The 27,223-nt window shown below is 38.0% G+C and overlaps 1 protein-coding gene and 1 long non-coding RNA gene across 2 annotated transcripts in view; both read left to right on the top strand.

Moving 5' to 3' along the window:
• Positions 1–13,617, top strand: part of LOC122466909 — a 31,220-nt gene extending 17,603 nt beyond the window's left edge. The window contains exon 3 of the long non-coding RNA XR_006292782.1: positions 13,531–13,617. This is a non-coding gene — a long non-coding RNA (uncharacterized LOC122466909). The remainder of the gene's footprint in view (positions 1–13,530) is intronic.
• Positions 1,694–2,467, top strand: LOC122466897 (small nuclear ribonucleoprotein G-like). The gene has a single exon (XM_043553194.1). It carries the CDS (start codon positions 1,768–1,770, stop codon positions 1,999–2,001), a length of 234 nt encoding a protein of 77 aa, XP_043409129.1. The 5' UTR covers positions 1,694–1,767; the 3' UTR covers positions 2,002–2,467.
• Positions 13,618–27,223: the final 13,606 nt, after the last annotated feature.

The raw sequence follows: 27,223 nt of genomic DNA, 5'->3' as shown, positions 1-27,223 counted from the left end.
TCAGGTCGTGATCTCACGGTTGTGAGATGGGCCCCACATCGGGATAGAGCCTGCTTGGGATTCTCTCACTCCCTCTCTCTCTGCCCCGCACCTACTTGCACTCTCTCTCAAAATAAATAAGCAAATAAACATTAAAAAAAAAAGGGAAAAGATACATGAGAGGGGTGCCTGGCTGGGTCAGTCAGTAGAACATGCATGTCTTGATCTCAAGGTCATGAGTTCAAGTCCCACATAGGGTATAGAGTTTACTTAAAAATAAATACATAAATAAAATTTTTAAAATTTAAAAAAAGACATGAGAAAGTGGGAAAAGCTGAGAGAAGGGAGTGTCAGCTGAGTAATGGGGCAGTGTGTATTTCTACTGTTCAGAATGGCAAGTTTCTCAAGAGTCAAGTTTTACCACATGGTATAGCAGGGCCCTAGACAACTGCCCCATCACCACACCTGTACAAATGCACATGCAATGCATACCCACACAGGCTATGTATTATCTCCAGCTCAAGCAATCTAAAGAAATTCAATTCCAAATTCTGAGGAGAGAAAAACCAATTAGCCCAGCATAATCTACTCCTGGTCCAATTGACTAGGGACTGAAGAGCAATATTATGTGTGAGCAAACTCTTGGAGCAGGAGGCATGGGCAAGCTCACTTAAAGAAAAGGAGGGGTGCCTGGGTGGCTCAGTTCATTAAGCGTCCAATTCTTGATTTTGACTCAGGTCATGATCTCACAGTTTGTGGGATTGAGCCTCAAGTCGGTCTCTGCACTGACAGTATGGAGGCTGCCTAGAATTCTTTCTCTCTCTCTGTCTCTTTCTGCCCCTCCCCCAGGCTCCCTTTCTCCCTCTCAAAAATAAACTTAGGGCACCTGGGTGGCTCAGTCGGTTGGGCATCTGACTCCAGCTCAGGTCATGAAGTTGCTTCCGTGAGTTCGAGCCCCACGTCAGGCTCTGTGCTGACAGCTCAGAGCCTGGAGCTTGCTTTGGATTCTGTGTCCCCTCTGTCTCTCTACCCCTCCCCTGCTTGCTCGCTCTCTCAAAACTAAATAAAGATTAAAAAAAAAAAAACCTTTTTTAAAAAAAATAAACTTAAAAACAAAAAAGAAGTGGATAGGTGGAAGTTAAGTGAGAGACATTACAGCATAGTTATCTGCAACCAATATTTTGATGATAACACCAAAGTAGGGAAAATGACCCATTGTAAGAGAAGACATGTTCCATTTTCTCACCAAATCTTCCATTTTGAGGTAAAAATCTCAGGAAAAATGTCATTGTCCTATGATATTGAATGATGTTTAATATAAAATTTAATTGCCATTATGACATGACTATAGTTGGCAAAAGTGGTTACGTATTTTATCTCCCATTAAATTATTTACGGAATATCCTTAAAAACAAACAAACAAAAAAACTCAAGAACAAAATGAGAAAGTACTCATTTGGAGTAACTGTAATTTTAGTTAATCATTATGTACCTAACTTCTAGGCAAAATGTTTTTTTGGCCCAGAAGATGGTTCCGAATATACGAGTAGTCCTCACTATCAACAATATCAAATCCCTATCAAGCACTTATAGAAGGTCAAGTCCTTATGCTGAGACTTGAATTGCATCATGGTTCAGTTCAAATAAACTGAGTGCCTCCTGAAAGCAAATCACTGTGTGCAGTGCTGGTGCTGGGATAACTGGGAATCCATATTAAAAACCTAGGTAGGGAGCGTGAAGGACTCCATGAATTCTGTTTGGAGGCATCTTTGAGCTCGCCGAGTAAGCATGATGAGCAAAGCTCACCCTCCCGAATTGAAAAAATTTATGGACAAGAAATTATCATTGAAATTAAATGGTGGCAGACATGTCCAAGGAATATTGCGGAGGTTCGATCCCTTTATGCATCTTGTGATAGATGAATGTGTGGAGATGGCAACTAGTGGGCAACAGAACAATATTGGAATGGTGGTAATTCGAGGAAATAGTATCATCATGTTAGAAGCCTTGGAACGAGTATAAACAATGGGTGTTTTCACCAGAAGAAACCAACTGCTTCCACGTGTCCCCTTCATAGCACCAGTTTTACTACAATATAAAAATCAGGTCATGCATTTTCATATTGAACTTTTTTGTTAAATAAACTTTTTTAATAGTCAAAAAATGCTTTCTCAGACATTCCAAACATGGAAAATTGAATGTTAGCTTTCACTCTAGTTTTTTCTAACACACTGTTCCTGGTTGAGACTGATTTATTCCAAAGCTTTTATGCATTAATATTGAAGAATCTGATTAAATGTGAAGCATGGCTAGGATGGCCTTTTTTCATCTTTTAATGGAAGGATAAAGAACCTGCAAACCTGAGCAGATTTCTTCTGAAACATTAACTGTAATTTTCAAAACTCTTGTAGTAGTTTTGATGTACTCTTGACTTTTCCAAGTACATTATTCCAAGTATACTGCAATTGAAGTAAAACACAGGAAGTAACGACATAGTTGTTTATTTTGAACATAAACAGGGAAGTTTTTTGAATACAAGAATAGAAATAGAACTCTAGAGAAAAACAAAAAAAAATAAAAATTAAAAAAATATAAAAAAATTAAAACCTAGGTAGGGGCGCTTGGGTGGCTCAGTCTGTTGAGCATCCGATTTTGGCTCATGATCTCCCGGTTTGTGGATTTGAGCCTCACATCGGGCTCTGTGCTGACAGCTCAGAGCTTGGAACCTGCTTCGGATTCTGTGTCTCCTTCTCTCTCTGCCCCTCCCCCACTTGCTTTCCATCTCTCTCTTTCAAAAATAAATAAATGTTAAAAAAAATCTAACCATACAATTTGAATTTTTACATGTGAACACTCACATAACTGCCACCCAGAGCAAGATAAAAAATATTTCCAAAAGACTCTCTCATTCCTCTTTCCACTCAGTACTTGGAGGAGGCCTTTAAAAAGAAAATTACAGCCAAATAAATCCCTGGGGAATGTAAAAAAAAAAAAAAAATAGGGAAAGGAGAGCACAGTTAGCTAGTCTGAGGCTAAGAAGTGGCCTGAGGCTTAACAGCAGAAGAGCTTGTTTCTATAATAACTTAAAAATGTTTTAATAGAAAAATTGCTATCCACGAAGTTTATTGTAAGTGGTTTAAAATGTTAAGGGTCAGGGTTGCCTGGGTGGCTCTGTCAGTTAAGTATCCAACTTCAGCTCAGGTCATGATCTCGAGGCTTGTGAGTTGGAGCCCCACACCAGGTTCCCTGCTGTTAGCACAGAGCCTGCTTCAGATCTTGTCTCCCTCTCTCTCTGCCCCTCCCCCACTTGCTTGCTCTCTCTCAAAAATAAATAAACATTGTATGGAAACCAATTTGACAATAACTTTCATATATTAAAAAAATAAATAAACATTATTAAAAAATATTAAGGTTGGCTAAGTAATTTCATAATTTCTAATTCATTTTTCAAGTCCAAATAAATCTGAAACATTAAAGCTAATTAAGATTTTTTTAAAGATTTCATGCATCTTGGGGTGCCTGGGTGGCTCAGTCGGTTGGGCGACCGACTTCGGCTCAGGTCATGATCTCACGGTTCGTGAGTTCGAGCCCCACGTCGGGCTCTGTGCTGACAGCTCAGAGCCTGGAGCCTGCGTCGGATTCTGTGTCTCCTCCTCTCTCTGCCCCTCCCATGCTCATGTTCTGTCTCGCTCTGTCTCTCAGTAATAAATAAACGTTAAAAAAATTTTTAATAAAAAAATAGATTTCATGCATCTTTAAAAAGACAAAATGATGGTACATGGTAGAAAGATGACATATCTCTAATTTCCACCTATTCTATTCAGACTAAATCTTATTGCTCAAATTCCTCCCTCCCCCATTGCACATTAAAAAAATCTGTAGACCACTGAAAAGGCTTAGAAGCAATAACCAACTCAGTGGCAATGAGCGCCCCAAACACCTAGATTATGGTCTCTGAAAATGATTTCCCATTAAGAGGAACCAGGGTTCCTTGCAAGTTTGGAACAGGAAAAGTGCAAGATAAGCATGGACATCTTATTACACCAAAGTTATCAAAAATCATACTAAAAGAACTTAGGAGTGGGGCACCAAGGTGGCTCAATCAGTTGAGTGTAAAACTCTTGACTTTGGCTCAAGTCATGATCCTAGTGGTGTAGGATTGGTCCCACAGTCAAGCTCTGTGCTGAGCGTGGAGCCTGCCTAAGATTCTCTCTATCTCTCCCTCTGCTCCTCTCCCTGGCTCACTTGCTCTCGAAAGAAAGAAAGAAAGAAAGAAAGAAAGAAAGAAAGAAAGAAAGAAAGAAAGAAAGAAAGAAAGAAAATGTAGGAAGGAAGAAAAAGGTAGGAAGGAAGGGAAGGAAGGAAGGAAGGAAGAAAGGAAGGAAGGAAGGAAGAAAAACTTAGGATACAACTTGACCACTGACCCACAGATTTGTCATTTTTTGATCAATTTGAGATCAAAAAGCTAAATAATTTGGATTACAACATATCAAATGTATTAAAGTTCATATGCTCCTAATAATAATAATAAAAAGTTTTTAACTTGTTTGGTTGCCTTTGAAAAATGCCAGGGAACTAGCCCATCATGAAAATATTAAATACTTAGAAAGAATCAAGCATTTATCCTATCTTTACCAAATTAACTATACCTTGGAATAAATCACTGGTAAAAGAAAGATTTTCTCTATAGAGAAAATTTCAGCTAAAAAATTTCAGCTAAAAAAATAAAAAAGAAATGATAGTGTTAGAATATTACCCTTTTGCAACCTCCAGTGAAATAATGGATATAGGCAGTGATTATCAATGGTTGTTAACACCCTTACATAAAAAGCTGATAGAATGCTTAAGCTGACCAGAGCACCTGGGTGGCTCAGTCAGTTAATTTTCTGACCCTTGATTTCGGCTCAGGTCATGATCTCACAGGTCGTGAGTTCGAGCTCTGCATCAGGCTCTGTGCTGACAGTGCAGAGCCTGCTTGGGTTTCTCTGTGTTCCTCCCTCTGCGCTTCCCCTGTTCATGCACATGCTCTTTCTCTCTCTGAAAAATAAATAAACATTAAAAAAAAAAAGAATACTTAAACTGACCATCCAATTAATTAACCTGAACCACTGATTAATCTTAATATCACAAAAAGAGAAATAGCCAGACATTTGTGCCTCTTGTTGAGATGTAATAGGAACACACATCACTACCTCAGGTATTTTGGGGGGAAAAAAAACCTAACCTGAATCAGATCAAATATAATAACACCACAAGGATATAAACAGCAAAATCTAAAATATACAAAACTCTATAGGACAAAGTATCATGTTTCTTAAAAAAAAAACGAAAAAGACCTATAGATAAAAAGAGACTTAAGAGACAACAAGCTAATTTAATATGTAAACCTTATTTGGATGTTGACTTGAATAAACCAACTGCTAAAAAATTTGGGGAAAGTTGGAAAAATATGAACACTAACTGGGTATTTAATAATATCAAAGAAATATTGATATTTTTTAAGACATGACAATAGTTTTGTGGTTTTTGTTAAACTTTAAGATATTTTTATATTTTAAAGATGCACAGTGTTGATTTATAGATGAAATGATAAGAGGTTTAGGATTTGACTGAAAAACTTCTGGTAGTAGGTGTAGTGAATGTGGCCATGTGCTATATTGTTGAAGCCAATATACTCTTGTATATTAATTTGAAATTTTTAGTACAAAAAAAAGTTTTTCAAAATTCTTTGAGCACAAAAAGCCTTTGTAAAAAAATTCCATGGAGCCAATCACAGTTTATACACTTTATTTGAATCCTTATTTGAAAAAAACTGTCAAAAATTATAAGACAACGGGAAATTCTGAACACTAACTGGATTTTTTATGATATTAAGAAATTTATATTAATATTTTCTGTATGGTAAGGCTACTGTGGCTATGTTAAAAATAGAGTTCTTTGAGGTGCCTGGCTGGCTCAGTCAGTGGAGCATGTGACTCTTGATCTCGGGGTTGTAAGTTTGAGGCCCATGTTGGGTGTAGAGATCACTTAAAAATAAAATCTTAAAAAAATAGAGCTCTTTTAGAGACACATAATAAAATATTATAGACGAAGTATGATGTCTGGAATTTGCAAAATAATCAGGAGGAGGAAAATGGATGGTAGTATAGGTGAGAAAAAGAGCATTATCAGTACAGATTAGCCATATATTGATAGTTTTTGAAACTAAGTCATTGTTATTGTTATTATATTTTCCCCTTTACTTTTGTAAAAATTGATCCATAACTTGTATTTCCTCAAAAATGTATTTATTTTTGGGTGTTTTTCATAGCAATGCGTGATATTTTTAAATTTATTTAACTTTGCTTTTCGCTCTTCTGTGAAGAGTTCATTATTGATCATCCTAACAAGCAAGAGTTCAATATACTGCATTATGTCTAAAGATCAGTGTCTAAATCAGAAGTTTGAGAAGTTCCCAACAGTCTTTCAGGAGGTACATGTTGCAACAGTGGATTTCTGATTCTTTTTTTATATAAAGTTTATTTATTTATTTTGAGAGAGACAGAGAGACAGAGAGACAGAGAGAAAATATGCAAGTGGGGGAGGGGCAGAGAGATAGAGGGAGAGAGAGAGAATCCCAAGCAGGTTCTGCACTATCAACACAGAGCCCATGAACCGTGAGATCGTGACCTGAGCCAAAGTCAGACACTTAACTGACTGAGCCACCCAGGCGCCCTGTATTTCTGATTCTCTATCTATTATTCTTTCCATGTACCTATTAAACTTACATTATCAATAGCTAGTGGTTGCCAGAGCCACTTCACACTTTCTCCTTCCCAATGAGAATCAATTGTGCCTATCTCTTCTCAGCTGCAAGTTCAGTGATGTCACACTAGTAGCTTGAAGTTGGCATAGTAGGAATATTTACACCATGGACATTGGCAAATGCTACAAATCAAGGGCTACTCCCACCTCCTGCAGCCAGTTGTTTACCATCACAACACTGCCCAAATGCCTTTTTTGCTGTATGAAATACATGTTTATTAGGCATTCATGGTGCTAGTCACACAAAGGTGCCCACCTGAAGGAGGTTTGATATACTAACCAAATTTTATGGAAGTATACAATACATTAATGTATAAAGTGCACAATTTATACTTTTTAGTATATTCATAGATTTGTGCAATCAGTACTACTATCTACTTTCAGAACATTTTAATCACTCCAACAAGAAACCACATAAGCATTAAGAATCACTTTCCATGCACCTCCTTCTTCCTGCCCCAGGAAACCACTACTATACTTTCTGTTTCTGTGGATTTGCCTATTCTGGCCTAGCAGTGGAATTGCTGGGGCAATTTTAGGCTAACCTTAGGCTCAGCATTTTGAATAACTATCAAACTGTCTTCCAACATGACTATACCATTTTACAATCCTACCAGCAATGTATGAGAGTTCCATGCATTCCACATACATTCTACATTCCTGTACCATAATTCTACCAACTTGTTATTGTCTTTTGTTTTTTAGCCACCTATTGGATATGAAGCCGTATCTCAATGTGATTTTGACTTGCATTTCCCTAATGACTAATTATGTGGGACATCTTTGCATGTACTTATGGGCCATTTGCATGTCTTCCTTGCAGAAATGTCTATTCATATCTTTCACCCATTTTTTTAAAGTTCATTTTATTTATTTATTTTGAGAGAGAGAGAGAGCAGGAGAGGGGCAGAGAGAGAGAAAGTCCCAAACAGGCTCCATGCTGTTATTGCAGAACCTGATATGGGGCTCGAACTCATGAACCTCTAGATCATGATCTGAGCTGAAATCAAGAGTCAGAAGCTTAACCGACTGAGCCACTCAGTGGGCAGGCACTCCTCTTTTACACATTTTTTTAAATCAAATTGTCTTTTTATTGTTAATTTGTAAGCATTTTTTGTATATTTCATATACAACTCCCTTATCACATATATGATTTGTAAATATTTTCTTCTATTCAGAGGGTTATCCATTCACTTTCTTGATAGTGTCCTTGGAAGCAACACTTCTTTGTCCTTTGAAGTGAAATGCTTCAAAGTTTTAATTTGATAAAGTCCAGTTTATGTATTTTTACTTTTGTCACTTGTGTTTTGGTCATACCTAAGAAACTATGTCATGAAGATTTACCCCTATGTTTTCTTCTGTGTGTTTTATTGCTTCAGCTTTTAGGATATGATCCATTTTGAATTAATTTTTATATATTATGAGTTAGGGGTCCAATTTTGTTCATTTGCATGCAGAGACACAGTTGTCCCAGTACCTTTTTTTTGAAAAGACTATTTTCTCCCATCTTTTTGATAGATTCAACCTCTGATTGGGAAATGTGTCTATGCAAAACTCATGCATCACTTAATTTCTAAACTCAGTATCATCATACTTATTTAATGTCCACCAGAGCTACCTGTCATCTCATGACCTGAATATGAATAGTCATAGGTTAATCTGCTTTGGCATCTGAGAGATGTCCAGGAAGTAAGCTATATTTTTTTTTAAATCACGTATCCTAGGGGCACCTGGGTAACTCAGTCAGTTAAGCGTCCGACTCTTGGTTTTGGCTCAGATCATCATCTCACAGTCTCGTGAGTTTGAGCCTCATGTCAGGCTCTGTGCTGACAGTGCGGAGCTTGCTTGGGATTTGCTCCCTCTCCCTCTTTCTCTCTGCCCCTCCCCCACTCACACTATCTCTGTCTCTCTCAAAATAAATAAGATTTTTCAAAAATCATTTTTCTGAATACAGTAATATTTCATATTATTCTTTACAGATAAAAAATGCAACACTTTTCAATATTATTTAGTCCTATATTTTCTTGTATAAACATACCATTTTTTAAACTGCAAAGATATTGGTAGAACCTTTTACTTATATCCAGTGATGATTCATTAGAGCTAAGGCATGGATTCTCCACCTAGCTTCAAAGTTTACTTTTTAAACAAAATTTACATAAGCTAACAGAAAACATTTGTGGTGGATTTTTACTGTATTAACTTAGTTAAGAACTTATTTCCAGAAATTTTCTTCCTTACATACTTACACGTTAGCCTGGACCACAAGAGACATTTTGGGTGAGATTTGGAAGACAAAGGTGAAAAAGCAGCCATCTTAAAAAAAAATATTGAGACATAATTCACTCTCCATATAACCATATAACTCACCCATTATCATCTTCTTTTTACACTCAAAGGATTAGTACAGGTACTACCTACTGTTGTAGTTCACACCCATGGTCTCTGATTTGTTGGCTCACGGTGGAGGTGTGATGCAGCAGCTGGGTCCAAAGCAACTTTGTCTCCTGCTGGATCTCCTCCTTTATTATTTTTTTTATTAAAAAAAAATTCTTAATGTTTATTTGCTATTGAGAGACAGAGAGAGAGGCAGAGCATAAGCATGGGAGGGGCAGAGAGACAGGAGAAGACATAGAATCTGAAGCAGGCTCCAGGCTCTGAGCTGTCAGCACAGGGCCTGATGCGGGGCTTGAACTCACAAACTGTGAGATCATGACCTGAAGTCAGACGCTTAACTGACTGAGCCACCCAGGTGCCCCAAGTATCTCTTCCTTTAGCTTCTCTAACTCTGACTCCTGGGTCAGCTGCGCATTTAGCTTCATAACTTACTAGCTTCTGTTGCTAGTTAATGCATCACTGAAGTTAGAGGCTTAGAGGTGGTAAGGGACCTAAGCAGATTCCAGCTTGTCCTCAGGGGTTCCAGTTTATCTTTGCCCCTCCCCACTTCATTTTTTCCATCTGGATTTCCTGCCATGCTGGCTTCAGGCCCAGCACCAGACACAGAAGTAAAAGCCATATAGAAACTACTTAACCAGTTTTCACAGTTGTGTAAAGTCAAATTCTATAACAAATCCTGTATCATTTCCAGTAGTACTGTTTCTCTGATCAAATCTTGTTACACCATTACACACTGACAATCTTTGAGAATCCTTCCTGTCAGTAAGACATCTAAGTGTGTAATAAATGAAGAGTCAATTAGCCTATGCAACCTTCACCGCTAATTAAAAAATGTTTGTCTGGAGGGTATTTTATCCAATCATTTTTTTGTATGAGCTCATGTTTCTTATAATACTCAGCTCAAGATAATCACTTGGATCTTCCCTCATGTTCTGTTTTAGTATATCAGATGAACACCAAGACTGGATAAAATGGCCTGGAGGTAAAAAATAAACTTTTAGGTCTACTGAATACGGGAGTACAATGTACAATACTAGTTAGGCTTGCTAATCAGCCTCTGAGAGTGATAGAATTAATTTAAGGGATATGGAATGCTACTATAAAAGGTATAAAAATTAAAATATGGTTAAAATTTAGAATGTGTGATTTGTAAAATGTATGTTGTAGAACTATTTTTTTACATTAATGTATAATTGGCATAGATAAAAATTTTAATAGAAATTTCTATCCCTACCAGGTAAAATTTAAAAAGGAATATGAGTAAACATTAAAAAAATATTTTTTTTAAAAAGTGGGGGGCTCAATCAATTAAATGCCTGACTTCGGCTCAGGTCACGATCTCGCGGTTCATGAGTCCAAGCCCCGCATCAGGCTCTCTACTGACAGCTCAGAGCCTGGAGCCTGCTTCAGATTCTGTGTCTCCCTCTCTCTCTGCCTCTCCCCAACTCATGCTCTGTCTCTGTCTCTCTCAAAAATGAATAAACATTAAAAAATATTTTAAAAACTAAATTAAAAAAAAGGAATAATATATTAATTGTCTCTTTGACCAGCACTAATTGGAGATGGAAAGTGAGAATCTTTAGAGCTACTTAAGCCAGGCCTTGCCTACTGCTATTGCAGAATTGGGTCCCTCATTTCAACAGATTGATTATTCAAGGATATCAGGCAGTCAAGCTGGTTCACTGGTAGCAGTTCCAGAATATAAGATCATGGAAAGCAGTGGCCCACCAGTGTCCAGTAAACGGCAAAATGCTTGTGAAAGAAGAGAGGAACAAGTGGGTCCAGGGGGCTAATTTATATGTGGTATTCCTGTCAGTGGTAGAATTGGATACAAAAAGAAGTCCTGCTCTTTGAGTGTATACTGACTCTTGGGCTATTACCAGCAGATTCACAATTTGGTCTAGTAAGTGGGACAGAAATGGTTGGATGATAAAAGGAGTACCACTCTTTGAAAATCTTTATGTAAGTTCCAAAGACAAACAAAAGTGAAACATGTTGCTGCTCACCAAAGAAACTTTATGCAAGTCAACGTGGGCCAATGAAATGAGTTGACATTAGGGAACTCAAGCCATGTAGCAATGGACCACATGATAAAATGTACCAGTGGCCTTCACTGAAACTCAGATTGTTAATAACAGTTCTGTTTACAATTAGCCTTTGGAAGTATTCCCAGGGGAGAAGGTCCAGTGCATAGCTGGCAAGTAAATAATATTGACCCTTTATCTATTGCTCCAGGGAACTTAGCTGGATATTGACAGAACTTGATACATATTCTGGATTTGGTTTTGCATGCCTAGTGACTGAGGCTGCTGTTTTTAAAACTACCAAAAAGTTGGGGTGCCTGGGTGGCTCAGTTGGTTAAACATCTGACTTTGGCTCCTCAGGTCATGATCTCATGGTTCATGGGTTCCAGCGCATCTGTGCTGACAGCTCAGAGTCTGGAGCCTGCTTTGGATTCTATGTCTCCTTTTCTCTCTGCCCCTCCCCTGCTCATTCTCTGTCACTCTTTCAGAAATAAATGAATGGGGTGGGAGGGAGAGAAGGGTGGGAGATGGACACTGAGGAGGGCACCTGTTGGGATGAGCACTGGGTGTTGTATGGAAACCAATTTGACAATAAATTTCATATTATAAATAAATAAATGAATAAATAAAATAAATAAATAAATAAATAAAATATTAAAAATAAAATAAAATAATGAATAAATAAATTGATTAATTAATTAAAATAAAATAAACATTAAAAAAAACTACCAAAAAGCTAGAACAAGAATATTGTATCAGTTTGGCCCTCTTAGTTACATTTCTTCAGATCAAAGTACTCACTTCTTTGCCCACATGGTACAACAATGGGCAAAGAAACATCACATTCAATGGACTGGGCTTATCATATTCCTTTTTCCCCTTAAGGAGTAGATTAGTAGGCAATTATAACTGGACTAAACACAACAACTACTTTAAAAGATGCAGGGAGGACAATGGATTGAAGGATTTGTTTACCAACCTCTAACTTGTGTTTTGCATCTTAACATGAGGGAGACTGAAGTTGGGTCTCTATTAGACAAATTGTTATGCTTTTACAGTGGAAATAGGGAAAAGAGAGTGGGGGATAATAGAGAAACAAAGACAAAATTTCCATAGTTTATGACGATTTTCTTTTTTAATGCTGTCATAGTCTGTTTGGGCTGTTATAACAAAATACATACACTGAGTGGCTTGTGTACAACAGAAATTATTTTTCATAGTTCTAGAGGCTCGAAGTCAGAGATCACAGTGTCAGCATGCTTGAATTCTAATGAGGGCCCTCTTCCAGTTTGCAAACTACTGATTTCTCATTGCATCCTCACAAGGCACAGAGCAGATAGCAATAATCTCCCTCATGATTTTTATACAGGCACTAATCCCATTTATGAGGAAGGAGCCCTCATCTAATCCTAATCACTTCCCAAAGGCCCCACCTCCCAGTACCATCACATTGAAGGGAGGGCTTTTTGTTTTCATTTTTGTTTTTAAGTAGGTTCCATGCCCAGTGTGGAACCCAATGCGGGACTCAAACCCACAACTCTGATATCAAGACCTGACCTGAGATCAAGAGTCAGAGGCTTAACCGACTGAGCCACCCAGGTGCCCCAGGGGAGGTTTTTGAAATAAATTTGGGGGGTGGGGATGGACACAAACAATCAGTCCATAACAAACGAACTGGGCTGCTCATCCCTGGACTGGATATAAAATTAAGGGCTCCCAAGGCCGATAATCTAAAACAAGATAATGTCTACCAATTTAAACCTAATGCAAGAATTTCAATGAGATTGATGGGATAGACTATCCCTTCCCCCACTTTGGAAGATAAGACTAACTCTGCAAATGTTTTGTTGCCTAGGAGACAGGATAGCCCCATTTTCTCTACTTAGTCTGATCCCCTACACTTGGAACGGCCTGAAAGGCAAATCCAAACATGTCTCATCTTGTTATCAGATACATGGACTAACCTACTGGCTGGGACAGAGAGAATTTTAGGAAGAAAGGTTTGGATTAAAATTAATGATTAATGAAAGAAAAGTAAAATTATTGCTGAGGGGAAAGGAGCCAATAAATGCCTTTTACAAAACAGGGCGAAATGTAACAATTCTAGTGAGGCTTAGAGAGAATGATATTCTGTCTTAGCTAAAGGACCCTGCCAAAACCTTCTCTCTTTTGAAGAGCCAGGAAATGAGCTGAAGAGAAAAACACAAACAGACAACCTTCCAAGAGTGGTCTACTTTCTCAAAATGAATGAATAAAGTTGAGAGTTCTAACTATGACTATATTAAAAAATACTAATGTGGCTATATCTTTGGTTTTTGTTTCACAGGACATTATTCCTACAGAGGAAAATTGGACTAAGAAGAGGTAGACATGATTAATGATAGATTGATCATGGTTATTAATGTGTCAGCAGATGTATACTTTAAAGTTCAGATAGTTCTTGGGAATTCAAGCTGGTGCAGCCACTCTGGAAAACATTATGGAGGTTCCTCAAAAAACTGAAAATAGAACTACCCTACAACCCAGCAATTGCACTACTAGGCATTTATCCACGGGATACAGGTGTGCTGTTTCAAAGGGACACATGCACCCCCATGTTTATAGCAGCACTATCGACAATAGCCAAAGTATGGAAAGAGCCCAAATGTCCCTCGATGGATGAATGGATAAAGAAGATGTGGTATATATATACAATGGAGTATTACTTAGCAATCAAAAAGAATGAAATCTTGCCATTTGCAACTACGTGGATGGCACTGGAGGGTATTAGGCTAAGTGAAATTAGTCAGAGAAAGACAAAAATCATATGACTTCACTCATATGAGGACTTTAAGAGACAAAACAGATGAACATAAGGGAAGGGAAACAAAAATAATATAAAAACAGGGAGAGGGACAAAACAGAAGAGACTCATAAATATGGAGAACAAACTGAGGGTTACTAGAGGGTTTGTGAGAGGGGGGATGGGCTAAATAGGTAAGGGGCACTAAGGAATCTACTCCTGAAATCATTGTTGCACTATATGGTAACTAATTTGGATGTAAATTTTAAAAAATAAAATAAAAAAATAAAGTTCAGATAGTTTTAGATTAGGGAAGCAGAAGAATTATAAAGTCAGCATAAAAATTTATGCTGGTATTATTTAGTGGTTTAGTTTCTACTTGAATTCCTATCACCTCCTTACTGATTATTGCAAATGTCTAGAATCTATGTATGACTTTCAATTCTAAGGCAAGTTAATTTCTATAAAAATAAGGATAATTGCTTTGTTGTAAAAAGGTCTTGACCACAGATTAGGGTGGTGGACTGTACTCCAACAGTTGATTCCAACAGGGCAGAAATGAGCCTGAACTGTTTTGCTAAAGTTCCTGCGTGGCACTGACCCCCTGGTCAAGGCATGAAACACATTGATTAATAGTGTTGTTTTGTAACCATGGGTCTGAGGAGTTTTGGTATATTTGTGATTTGTACCACTTTGTCAACAAGGGATTACTAACATCAGTGAGACCAATGCTTTACAGCTGGTCTCAGCTCTGCTATTGTGACTGGTTGTTTAGCAGGAATACATCTACATGACCAGTAAAATGCAATAAACTCCACCTAAGATTCCATTTGGACCTTTTGCTTCCATGATATTCTGTGTACACATCTGTATTTCCTGATCTGAGAAAGAAACCTCATCTGGTCTCAACCCTTATGGAGGGCAAACAAAGCAGCCTACCCTGGCCTCTCTGGACCCCTGACATTGAAGGAAACTTTGCTGTGATGCAATCCTTATTTTAATGCCACCGACACATTCTTTTTTTTTAAAATAGGCTGTAAATTTGTAAGGATCATCATTTTGAAACTTGTGAGTCTTCTTAAGCAATAAAACACTGTTTAACTATTACTGTTAGTGCATGTATAGTGCATGTATAGATATTACACATTAACTAAAAGTATTCTTAAAAACTATACTTTTTTTTTTTTAGAGAGAGACAGTGAGAGAGTGTGCACAAGCAGGAGAAGGAGAGAATCTTATTTTTTTTTAACGTGTATTTATTTTTGAGACAGAAAGAGACAGCGCATGAATGGGGGAGGGTCAGAGAGAAGGAGACATAGAATTGGAAACAGGCTCCAGGCTCTGAGCTGTCAGCACAGAGCCCAAGGCGGGGCTCGAACTCACAGACTGCGAGATCATGACCTGAGCCGAAGTTGGCCGCTTAACCGACTGAGCCACCCAGGTGCCCCAAAAGAGAGAATCTTAAACAGGCTTCATGCTCAGCCTGGAGCCAACTCAGGGCTCAGCCTCACAATGGTGAGATCATGACCTGAGCAAAACCAAGAGTCAGCCACTCAACTACTGACTGAGCCTTCCAGGAGTTCCCCAAAAGATATTCTAAGAAAATCAGGGCATGCATTTAGGGTATCATCAGGAATAAGAAATGAGAGATGCCTAGCTGGCATTGGTTAAGTGTCTGATTCTTGATTTTGGCTCAGGTCATGGTCTCACCATTAGTAGAGTGGGTTCAAGCCCTGAAGCTAGTTCCGTGCTTCTGTACGTGCTCTCTCTCTCCCTCCCTTTTTCTCTCTCTCAAAATAAATAGATGAACTTAAAAAATAAAATAAAATAAAAGATAAGAAAGGAAATAAAGGATGACAAAAAAGATGTAATATTACCTAATTTAGGGGAAACATAATAAGCAGAATATTTTGACTGCAGAACCCTACTACTTAAGAGGGGGTCAAAACTGTTCCAGTTCCAATTAGAACCATCCTCAAAACAGCTGTTTATTTGAAATTAAAATGTTTGACTAAACTTCCAACTACTATTATATCATACTGTGGTTGGCCAAGAGTATGACCAGAGTCCAGAAAATGATTTTATGGTATTTAAACATCTAATCCTGGAGTTTCCCCTAACTCCAAGCTAAAGGCATCATGGTTAATGTCTAAAATGAGACAATGGGGAAATTTAAGAGGTATTAATGAATAAATTGGTATGTTCAGTGAAATATTTTGTAGCATCCCACATGAATTGAAATGGGATGAATTTGGAAACGCTCCCATGAAAAATTTTCAGTTCTTAAATATAAGTTGTCTAGGACTAGGGCAAAAGTTTTGAGTGAACATAAGATCAGGTTAGATCCAGCAGATAAGAATGAAAAGGAGATAGCTTTTGACAATATTTTGAAAGCACAGTGGGAAAGCAAAGAAATCTTACCCTCAAATTATTGAAACCAATGTATTTGTATCTGAACCAGGGACAAAATCTAGGACAAAGTTTTCCCAAACAGAATGATCTATATGGGTGGAGGCCTGCTTTTCCTACTGGAAGACTGACCCTACTTTCAAACATAATTTAGGACCTGATATCATTTTCAACAATTAAATCATAGGACTACTGAGTAATATAAGACAGACACTGTGGTTGTTTAATGATTGAATAAACATGACACAGAAAAAGAACACACAGTCCTTGGCTTTGATAAATAGTTCTCCACCCAAATACTGGAAATCACATAAGTGGCAACTGCCATTAAATTATGAATGACTCTGTACACCAATTACTTATAAGCAGAGTAGATAGATCATCAGGGACAGTCTAAAATAAACCCTGATGGTCATTAGCCAGCAATAGTTGAGTATTTTTGATGTGCCAGCTCTTGTGCTGTGTGTTAGGTATAATATGTAATTCACAATAATGCAATAGGTAAAATTATTATTATTACCTTTTCACAGATGAGGAAACTGAGAACCATAAAGTCACTCCAGCCTTCTGACTTCAGACCGTAGTTTAATGAACTGTGCAGAGGGACTAGTAGCAGCAATGGGGGAAGATGATCTGAAAAGCAAAAAGCAGCTCACTAGACTTTAATCACCAAAAATGATTACTTCAAATGAAGGATTCATACTATCCCTTCTTCTATACATTATGCATAATGTCTATGAATCACAACATCAGTTAAATTTCTACTTTTATAAAGTATTTTCTTTTATTCTTCACTCATTCATTCTTTTCTTTCTTTCTTTCTTCTTCTTCTTCTTCTTCTTCTTCTTCTTCTTCTTCTTCTTCAACATCATCATCATCCAGTGTTAACTGTAAATTGTGCATTGCACTAATATACTAAATCTTAATAAAATAATCAACCAATCAAAAAGTCCTTACCTTTTATTTCCTAGTATGCTGAGGATTTTAACAAATGCCCACTTCCCTTCAGTAAAGCAAAACAATCCCTGCCTACACAAATTTTGACAAGATGCTGCACAATACAAAATAATGCAAAATAAAAATGTGTAAAACAGAGACTGAGAGCTAAGAGAGGATTCTTTGATTTTCTTTCTTGTATCCAAAAGGTACACATTTAAACTCATATTCTGAGAGGAAAAAAGTAACAAGAGAACCACTAAACTGACATCATGTAAGGCAGACTTTTTCAAATGCAACAGACAGGCATCTAATACTTTTAACTGAGATTTTACATTTTAACTGTTTTTGTTATATTAATAGTAAATATGCTTCAAGCAACATTTCTGAAGTCACCAGTGTACTCAGGAAATGCTTTTAGTGGTTTTCCTAGGAAAAAATAGTTTTTAGTTTTTTTTTAAAAAATGTCTTATTATTTATTTTTGAGAGAGAGAGAGAGAGAAACTGAACGTGAATGGGGGAGGGACACAGAGAGGGAGTCACAGAATCTGAAGCAGACTCCAGGCTCTATGCTGTCAGCACAGAGCCTGTCGCGGGGCTGGAACCCATGAACCGCGAGATCATGACCTGAGCCAAAGTCCGACGCTTAACCAACTGAGCCACCCAGGCACCCCCTAAGAATAGTTTTTAGTTTAAAAATATTTTTGTTGGGGTGCCTGGGTGGCTCAGTTGTTTAAGTATCTGACTCTTGATGTCAGTTCACATAGTGATCTCACAGGTTGTGAGATGGATCCCTGCCTCGGGCTCTGTGTTGACAGCCTGGAGCCTCCTTGGGATTCTCTCTCTCCCTTTCTCTCTGCCCCTTCGTGCTCATACTTGCGCTCTCTCTCTCTCAAAAAAAAAAATTAATTTTTTTTGTTAAATGCGACACCAACACTTGAATATAATTAAGATCCATAGTTCTTCAAGTGTTCTTGCTTTTGGTTACACTTTTCCGTATACATTCATACAATGTGCTTTATTAGCGAAATATCCTACCATAATCAATCAGCAGGTAATTACTGAGCATTTGACATTTATAAGACTCTGATGGACACTGTGAAAGAGAAAGGGAATAGATGACAGGGCATTTGCCTGTGAAGAACTACGCTGAGTGAGAGACGTAAGAAAAACAAATGAAGAAGGAACTTTTAAAACATTCATCCCATACCTATGGAGAGTCTGTTACTACCCTAGTTCCACAAATACCTGCCCCTCTGGCCACCCCTCACTTTCTTTTGCTGGTTCCCATCACTCAGCATTGATCTTTTAACATAACTCTTCCTCAATGGTCTCTTGTTCTTCTCACTATACACGGTCACCCTAAATGATCGCAATTCTTCCGTCTTCAAATTAACGTCAATGCAAATAACTCCCAAATCTGTATCTCTTTGTGCTGTGGAATCACATTTCCAAGTGCCTGTTGGATTCACTCCAATGGACTTTGTGGTTATCTCCTCTACATGCATCATACCCCAGGTCCAGAGGTAGGCTTCATTGGGCTAAGAATCTTATCCAACCCCTTTGCTAGTTATTGATTTAAAAGAGCACAAAGCATTCTTTTTGGTCTCAGGGAATGATTTAGTGCTGGGCATGAAATTTAATCTAGGCATTGACAGGTGAAGAAACAGAGCCACATGTAGAGATGGACTCTTTTTTCCCCAAATAGTGTAAGGCAGGAAATGTTTTTTTCTCCTATATAGGTTATTTGGCTAGTCTAATAATGAAATTGACATTAGACAGATGAGCAGGAGAAAAATTTAATTTCATACTTACAGGAGTTCACAAAAATATCAGACTCAAAGAAGTGACCAAAGCAGGCAGGTTTTATACCTTTTATTTTATTTTTATTTTGTAATGTTTGTATTTATTTTTGAGAGAGAGAGAGAGACAGAGTGTGAGTGGGTGAGGGGCAGAGAGAGAGGGAGACACACATCCCAAAGTAGGATCCAGGCTCCGAGCTGTCAGCACAGAGCCTGACTTGGGGCTAGAACTCACGAGCTGTGAGATCATGACCTGAGCCAAAGTCAGACTCTTAACTGAGCCACCCAGGAGCCCCTAGCTTATATATTTTTTAATGTTTATTTTATTTTTGAGAGAGAGAGAGAGAGCATAAGCCAGGGAGGGGCAGACAGGGCAGGGGACAGTGGATCCAAAGCAAGCTCCACGCTGACAGCAGCAAGCCTGATGTGGGGCTCAAACCCACGAGCTGCAAGATCATGACCGGGGCCAAAATCAGATGCTCAACTGATGGAACCACCCAAGCACCCCAGTTTTTATACCTTTTAGACAGAGACAATAAATTTGTGAAGAATTGAAAAGACAAAGAAGTGTGGGCTCAGAGTAGCAAATTCATGAAGAAATAACTAGGTTTGTTTCTATAAACTTCTTGGCCCAGAATGTCTTATCTCTGGCAATAAGAATCGCTTTCTACCCTCCAAATGCAAGGAGAGTATGCTTCACATGGGGAATTGTTTTCTGTCTTTAGAGGGACAGAGGATCAGAGTCTCTTTCTTACACTGGTTGTTTCTTAAGTAACTTTAATTCAAAATAATCAAGATGCCAAAGTGGTGTATTTGGGGGCAGTGTGCCCCAAACCCTATCAAGTCTTGTGCAAGTATGAGGCCAGAAAATTTGCAGCAATCTTAAAAACCAGCCTAAGTAAGAGACTGATACAAGGAAGAGAACAGAGGCGAGAGAAGGGAAATGGAACTGGAGATACTTTAGGTCAACCCTGAAGCCCATCCCACCTCTGGATTTCTGATTTGGGAACCAAATGTTGTCCTTATTATTCCAGCCTATTTGAGTAAAGTTTTATGCTGCTTGCAGCCAAAATAATTCTAATTGACATATTCATCTAAATAGGTCCCTTACTGGCACCACGTTCCAAGATATCTAGAACTGAATTCATCAAATTTTCTCCCAGACCTACTCCTCATTTTGTATTTGCACTGTTGCTTAATGGACTCATCATGGACATGATCACTTAAGCTAGAAATCAGTTATTTGGGATTTCTCTCTCTTTCACAACCATATTGTTCTGTAGTTTCTGCCTCCACAGTCTATCTCACCTCAGCTCCTTCTTTTCATCCCTTATTGTCATCTCCCATGGCCATCACCTGTGACCTACAATATTGTAATACTTCCTAACTGGAGTTTCCCAAGTTTTATCTTTCCTCTTCTTTCAATTCATTCAACACGTTTCTTTCTGCTGGTAACTTTTAAAGTAGAGATAGAGTGGGGAAAACATTTTTAAAAATAAAAAAAAAAATTGATGCCATAACTTTGCAGAAATTCCAATGGATTCCCATTACCTATAACAGCATTTTCTAAAATGTGTTCCACAGAACAATAGTCCTGGGGAAATATCAAAGAAAGGGTTTTGTGATCAAATACATTTAGGAATTTCATCTATGGGAGCCAAATTCTGAGATAGCTTTCAGTGATCCTTTCTGTCTCTGGGTACTTATTTCCTTCTGTGGTGCCCTCCCACACTGTATCAAGGTTGGTTTATGTGAACACTAGAATATGGTAGAAGTGATGGTATGTCACTCCAAGGTTAGGTCATAAAGTCTAATCTCTCTGTTGGTCTTTCTTGGATCATTCATCATGGGGAAGCTAGTTGCCATTTCATGCAAAGAGGTCCATGTCGCAAAAAACCAAGGCCTTAAACCAACAGCTAGAATCTACTTGATGGGATTATACTCTTTTTCTACTGTAGTGTTTAAAACAACAATGGTGGAAGAGCCCTTTCCTCCTTACCAATGCAGATTAAGACAACAGACTCTGGTGAAATAGAGAAATAATTATTTACAAAGGAAACTATAATATACAAGAGGCAAGAGTTAACATATCATCTAACTTGAGCTTTCCTTTGCATTCCAGAAGGGAAAGCATCCAAAGACTTCATTTGGATAGAGACTTCATGGGGCCCTTTCCTTCATTCCTAAAAGAACAGTCCAGCCTCTTACTCCTGCCTCTTCAAGATAGTCCTACAACCCCATACTTTCCTTGGGAGAAAACCTGTTTCTGCTTCTTCCATAGGAAAAGATTTCTTCCCCTGGAACTTTCTCCCTCCATCTGCCTCAGTCTGCCTATTATTTCAAAAAGGGACTGTAAGAGTAGAAAGAAGTCAGCACAAGTCACTATAAAAAGGCTGATAATATTGCATATCACTACTTACCTGCTTCTGTTAGGCAAGAATTTTTCACCAATGGGGTACCCAGTCTTATTGACTCTGGTCTCAAGTAATTTTCTGAACTTCAACTAGGTGAGCAGCAACACTGCCAGTCCCTTATTTATAAGGGTCATTTATAAGGTAAGTATGTCTCCGAAGGACTTGCATTAATGGTTTTTCCTGAAGATATCAAAGTCTAAATTCATACCGAAGAAAGAATGTGTCCTCTATTATCAAGACTCCCCATTGTGTTGGTTGCCTGGGTGGCTCAGTGGTTAAGCATATGACTTTGTCTCAGGTCATGATCTCCCAGTTCTTGAGTTCGAGTCCCATGTCAGGTGAGTTTGAGGCCTGAATTGGGTGAGCACAAGCCCTGCTTTGGATGAGCCCCACTTCTCTCTCTCTCTCTCTCTCTCTCTCTCTCACTCCCCCTTCTGGGATTCTCTTTCTCTCTTCCCTCGCTCAGTTGAGCCCTCTCTCTCTCAAAAATTAAGATATAAAACATGATTCTCTGAGAGTTCCTAGTTTGATATAAGATTGATTATTGAGAAATTGTTTGGCCAGGTGTTCTAACCCTGCAGGCTAAACCTCAATTTGCTAAGTGAGCCTCTTTGATTTCCTAGTCCTCAAAGCACAATTAATAAGATTTCCTCAGAGTCTTGAGCCATGATTTCCTGGGCTCTTAAGCATACAATATCTGATTTGGAAAAATATGTGATCTTTAATTCCTGTTTCCCTCCCTAAATCAATTTCAAAGATAGACTAATAGAAGTCAACCTCAAGATCCTCTTTAAAACTAGTTCAAATCCTAAGCAGCCAGCTCTATGCCATCTCCTCCTGGTTTTCCTTTAATTGCCAAGAATTAAAAGGTTCAGAACGCTTTTTTTTTTTCCAGAGAAAGAGAGAGAAAAAGAAAACAAAATTAACAACAACAATAGAATCTCAGCTATTGTGGAACCTAAAGTCCCTAGATTTTAAGAAAAAGAAGGCTCTAGGGGCACCTGGCTGGCTCAGGAGAGCTCGGTAGAGCACGTGATTCAGGTTGTGAGTTTGAGCCCCATGTTGGATGCAGAGCTTACTTTAAAAAAAAGAGCATCTAACCAAATAGTCCAGGCCAGTCTAGTTCTCCATCATCCAGATTCCCTTCAATTCCTTAGTAAGTCTCAACCAAGTGTTCAGACATAACCATCTAGTGAGGCATAAGCAGGACATTTGTCTACCCCCCTTCCTACCAACGTACTGTCGAACAGTATTTGCACTTCCATGGTAACTCCAGCCCCGCCCCCCTTGTCCTCCCTCATTATAGATTTGATGCATTTCCAGTTTCTTTCTTGTAAGGTACAGTTGAGAGAAATAGGATGGCTGAGATTGGAAAGAAGAGCCAGTGCAGACCTACAGAGCCACTGATTAATTATAATTAGAATTTTTCAAAGTAACATGATGGAGAGCCATGACATGGAAAATAGTTCCCATATATTATGTTGTACAAAAGAAACTTGCTTTGACCTCATTTTCTTCTCATTATCCCTTTTTTTCCTTTATCGCTTTTTGCAGGTTTTTGTTTCTGTCTTCTTTTTATTGGATTTACATTTTTCATTGTGTCCTTTATCTTGGCAGTTCTCCTTCCCACCACCAACCTTTTTTTTACACTGCTTAGTACACTGTAGAAATGTATATTTCTAAATTTGTTATACTGCACTTTTTGTTCTTGAATAGATACTGGGGAAGAGGAGTTCAGGATATGAGAAATTTGTGTTATGTTCATTTTCTGCCTCAGTAGAGAAATAGTGCCTTCTAGTGTTTGCAGTAACATTTTGTATTTGCACCATTTCCATTCTGAAAAGTAAACCAATGCTTTTACTTTTTGTATTTCTCCTATTTATTAAATATATTGATAATATTATCATTTTTATTTTAGGGACTTAAAATTCAGTATCATAAAACATTTTTTTAATGAGATGATGATATCTAACTAAGTAAAAGGATTAGAAAAAATGTATTTTACATAGTGCATTCCCCATTTAGCCGCCAGCAGTCACCAACGGGTGAGGAAACAAGTCACAAAATATGATTCATGATACTGCCAAGCCACAAATAAAGAACTGCAAAAATTCGATGCTTGAGGGCCCCATGAACAGGAAATGTTACAGAGAGGTTATTCAAACTTTCTCTTGCTCAAGTTATTCAAACTTTCTATTGCTCCTTTCAGGAGTTATTTGATTGACATGTCTTCCTTGGTTCTGCTGCTCCTAAGTCACCTCTATTTCTCCTAGAACTGGCCATATTCTTTGGGAGAAGAGCTGTGCTCTCAGAGAAACAGATATATACCTTAAGAGATTTATCAGTTGTGAGAAGTTAGTCATTGTCCAGTATTTCCCAACTTCCTATGGTTGGATAAGCATTCCCTGAAACGGATTCTCACTTGTTAACTTTTATGAAAATGTGAGGATAAGTGTGTGCATGTGTATATCCATGGTATTTTTTTTTTTTACTGTTTTATTTATTTTTGAGACAGAGAGAGACAGAGCATGAGCAGGGGAGGGGCAAAGAGAGAGGGAGACACAGAATCCGAAGCAGGCTCCAGGCTCTGAGCTGTCAGCACAGAGCCCGACGCGGGGCTCCAGCTCACAAACTGCGAGATCATGACCTGAGCAGAAGTTGGACGCTTAACCGACTGAGCCATCCAGGCGCCCCATCAATGGTATTTTATTGGGGTTCTCTAGATACAGATACAGATATAGATATACAGATATCTATACATATATAGTTACATGTGTCTATATATGTATCCATATAAATACATATCCTAAGAGTTGTTTCTATATATTTATTTATATATATATATATTTTTTTTAATTTTTTAATGTTTATTTATTTTTGGGAGACAGAGACAGAATACCAGCAGAGGAAGGTCAGAAAGAAAGGGAGACACAGAGTCTGAAGCAGGCTCGAGGCTCTGAGCTGTCAGCACAGAGTCTGACACGCGACTTGAACCCACCAACTGGGAGATCATGACCTGAGCCGAAGTCGGACGCTAACCAATTGACCCACTCAGGTGTCCCTACATATTTCTATTTATAAAGAGATTTATTATAAGCAATTTGCTCATGCAATTAAGGGGGCTGACAAGACCCAACATCTGCAGGGTGAGTTAGCAATCTGGAGACTGGGGAGAGCCAATGGTAGGGTTCCAGTCCAAGTTCAAAGGCCTGAGAACCAGGAAAGCCAATTTTCATTTCCAATTCAAAGGCTGGCTGGCTTGAGACCTAGGAAGAGTTGATGTTTCAGTTTGAGTCTGCAGGCATAAAAAATTCTCCTTCACTTGAGAGAAAGTTAACCTTTTTGTTTTAGTCAAGTCCTTCAACTGATTGGATGAGAACCACCCACATTTGTGTGGGAATGTGCTTTACTTAGTCTATTGATTCAAATGCTAATCTCGTAAGAAACACCTTCACAGATACACCCAAAATAATATTTTACCAAATATCTGAGCACCCCAAAACTCAATCAAGTAGATACATAAAATCACAGGTATTATCAACATATATAAATTAAAGTATGTTTATTTCTTTGTCCTCCCTACTCTTTAAAATGTTTATAGTATCATTGTTCTAGAACAAATATATCGTTTCAGTATTTGTTATTTGAGTCTTATGAATTTCTTTTTCCAGTCTCTAAATGAGTTATTGTAGACAGTGTCTTTATTTCACAAATAACTGGAAAGAATAGGGTGATAATATTTATTGAGTACCAACCATTTATTTAGGATTAGCTATATACTTATACATTTAATTTTCACAGCAATCAACTGAAGTACGTAAGATTACTATCATTTTAGAGATGAAGAAGCTGAGACTCAGAGAGGTTAAGTAACTTGCCCCAAAGTGGTAGAATATGCCTCTAGAAGTAGAAACAAATCTTAAAATGTCATATTCTTTTGGGGCATGTGGGTAGCTCAGTCACTTAAGGGTCAGGACTCTTGATTTTGGCTCAGGTCATGATCTCACGGTTTGTGAGTTAGAGACTTACTTGGGGCTCCATGCTGTCAGTGTGGAGCCTGCTTGGGATTCTCTCTCTGCCCTTTCCCTACATGTGTGCTCTCTCTCTCAAAATCAATAAAATAAACTTCAAAAAAAATTTCATATTCTTTCTACTCCAACTTGTTACCATTAAAAAGCTATATGACTGAGGCAAACTAATTAATTTTGTCAGGCCTCAGTTTTATTTGCAAAATGAGTACAAACTAGATGATTTCCTTATCCTTTAAGATTTTATTCTTTAAGTAATTTCTGCACTCAATGTAGGGCTCAAACTCACAACCCCAAGATTAAGAGTCATCTCTACCAACTGAGCCAGCCAGGCATCCCTGAACTAGAGGATTTCTTGGGTCTCAATTGTTAGAGTTCATGGCAGACATTTAAAATGATCTACCCAATATCCATTAACCTATTCTTCCTTGCCAAAAGAATAGGGACAAATTCATTTAGCATACTTCTTTTGGCCTTTCATGTTTACCCTTATTCTTACCTGAATGCAGACATGATATTAAAAGAGAAACATCATGTCCCAATTCCTTGGTGTAATAATGTTTGTTTTCTACTGTTCTTCTAGATAATGATCTTTTCAACTTCATCCCAGGATCCAGTGTTGACCTTCAAAGTACAATGTGTCTACTCAAGGATAGAAGCAAAATGATTATAGTTGTGCCAAAATAAATATACATATATTTAAAACCATAAGTTTTTCCTTAGTACAGGGAAAACTGCACTGATGTAATTTGAAAAATATAGAGAAATTGGAAATAAGAAAAAAATAGGAAGCCTATTATTCCTTAATCAAGAGAAAGAAGGGGTGCCTGGGTGTCTCAGTTGTTTAGGTGTCTGACTTGATTTTGGCTCAGGTCGTGATCTCATGGTTTGCAAGATCGAGCCCCACGCCAAGCTGTGCGCTGACAGCATGGAGCCTGCTTGGGATTCTCTCTCTCTCCCCTTCTCTCTCTGCCTCTCTCTTTCTCTCTCTCTCAAAAATAAACTTTAGAAAGAAGAAACCAGAAATTTTGCTGGTCATCGTGGAATAATCAAGTGTAAAACTGCAATAAACATATTCAGCAACTACTTTCAGACAGTGTACAATTAATTGCATAGACTGCAGTTTCTCAGAGAAAGAAAATTCATGAGGTTGAGTCTCATGATTGACCAGCTCTCTGCCTAGGGAAAACTTCCTAACTATAGTGCAGATAGCTTGAGTCTGAGCAGAGCATAGGAATCCTACTGAACTGAGGAGGCAGGCATGAGAGTGTGTGGCCTCTGAGTTGGCTAAAATCTCTGAGTTGGGGTGAAGCATTGAAAGGAACAAGCTGTACAGAAAGGGGGGTTCCAGATACATCTGTATGTATATCTAGCGATACCTATCTCTATCTCTATCTATATCACTATATATATTTTGTTCCATTGATCTATACAGTGCTACATGCATATACATGCATATTTATATATATATATATATATATATAGAGAGAGAGAGAGAGAGAGAGAGAGAGAGAGAGAGAGAGAGAGAAAGATCTAGATCTAGGTATATAAATGTATATAGCTATATGTCTCCTGTCTATCAACACAGAAAAAGCATTTGGTAAAATAAAATAACCATTCATGACATAAATTTTCATCAAATTAAGAA

The sequence above is a fragment of the Prionailurus bengalensis genome, chromosome B1, assembly GCF_016509475.1.
Source record: "Prionailurus bengalensis isolate Pbe53 chromosome B1, Fcat_Pben_1.1_paternal_pri, whole genome shotgun sequence".
Lineage (NCBI taxonomy): Eukaryota > Metazoa > Chordata > Mammalia > Carnivora > Felidae > Prionailurus > Prionailurus bengalensis.
The sequence above is the reverse complement of the archived record's forward strand: the minus strand, read 5'-3'. Positions and strand labels throughout refer to the sequence as shown.

What these genes read in the sequence shown, in the direction of transcription:
- LOC122466897 (XM_043553194.1), top strand. Translation starts at nt 1,768, where the DNA reads ATGATGAGCAAAGCTCACCCTCCCGAATTGAAAAAATTTATGGACAAG.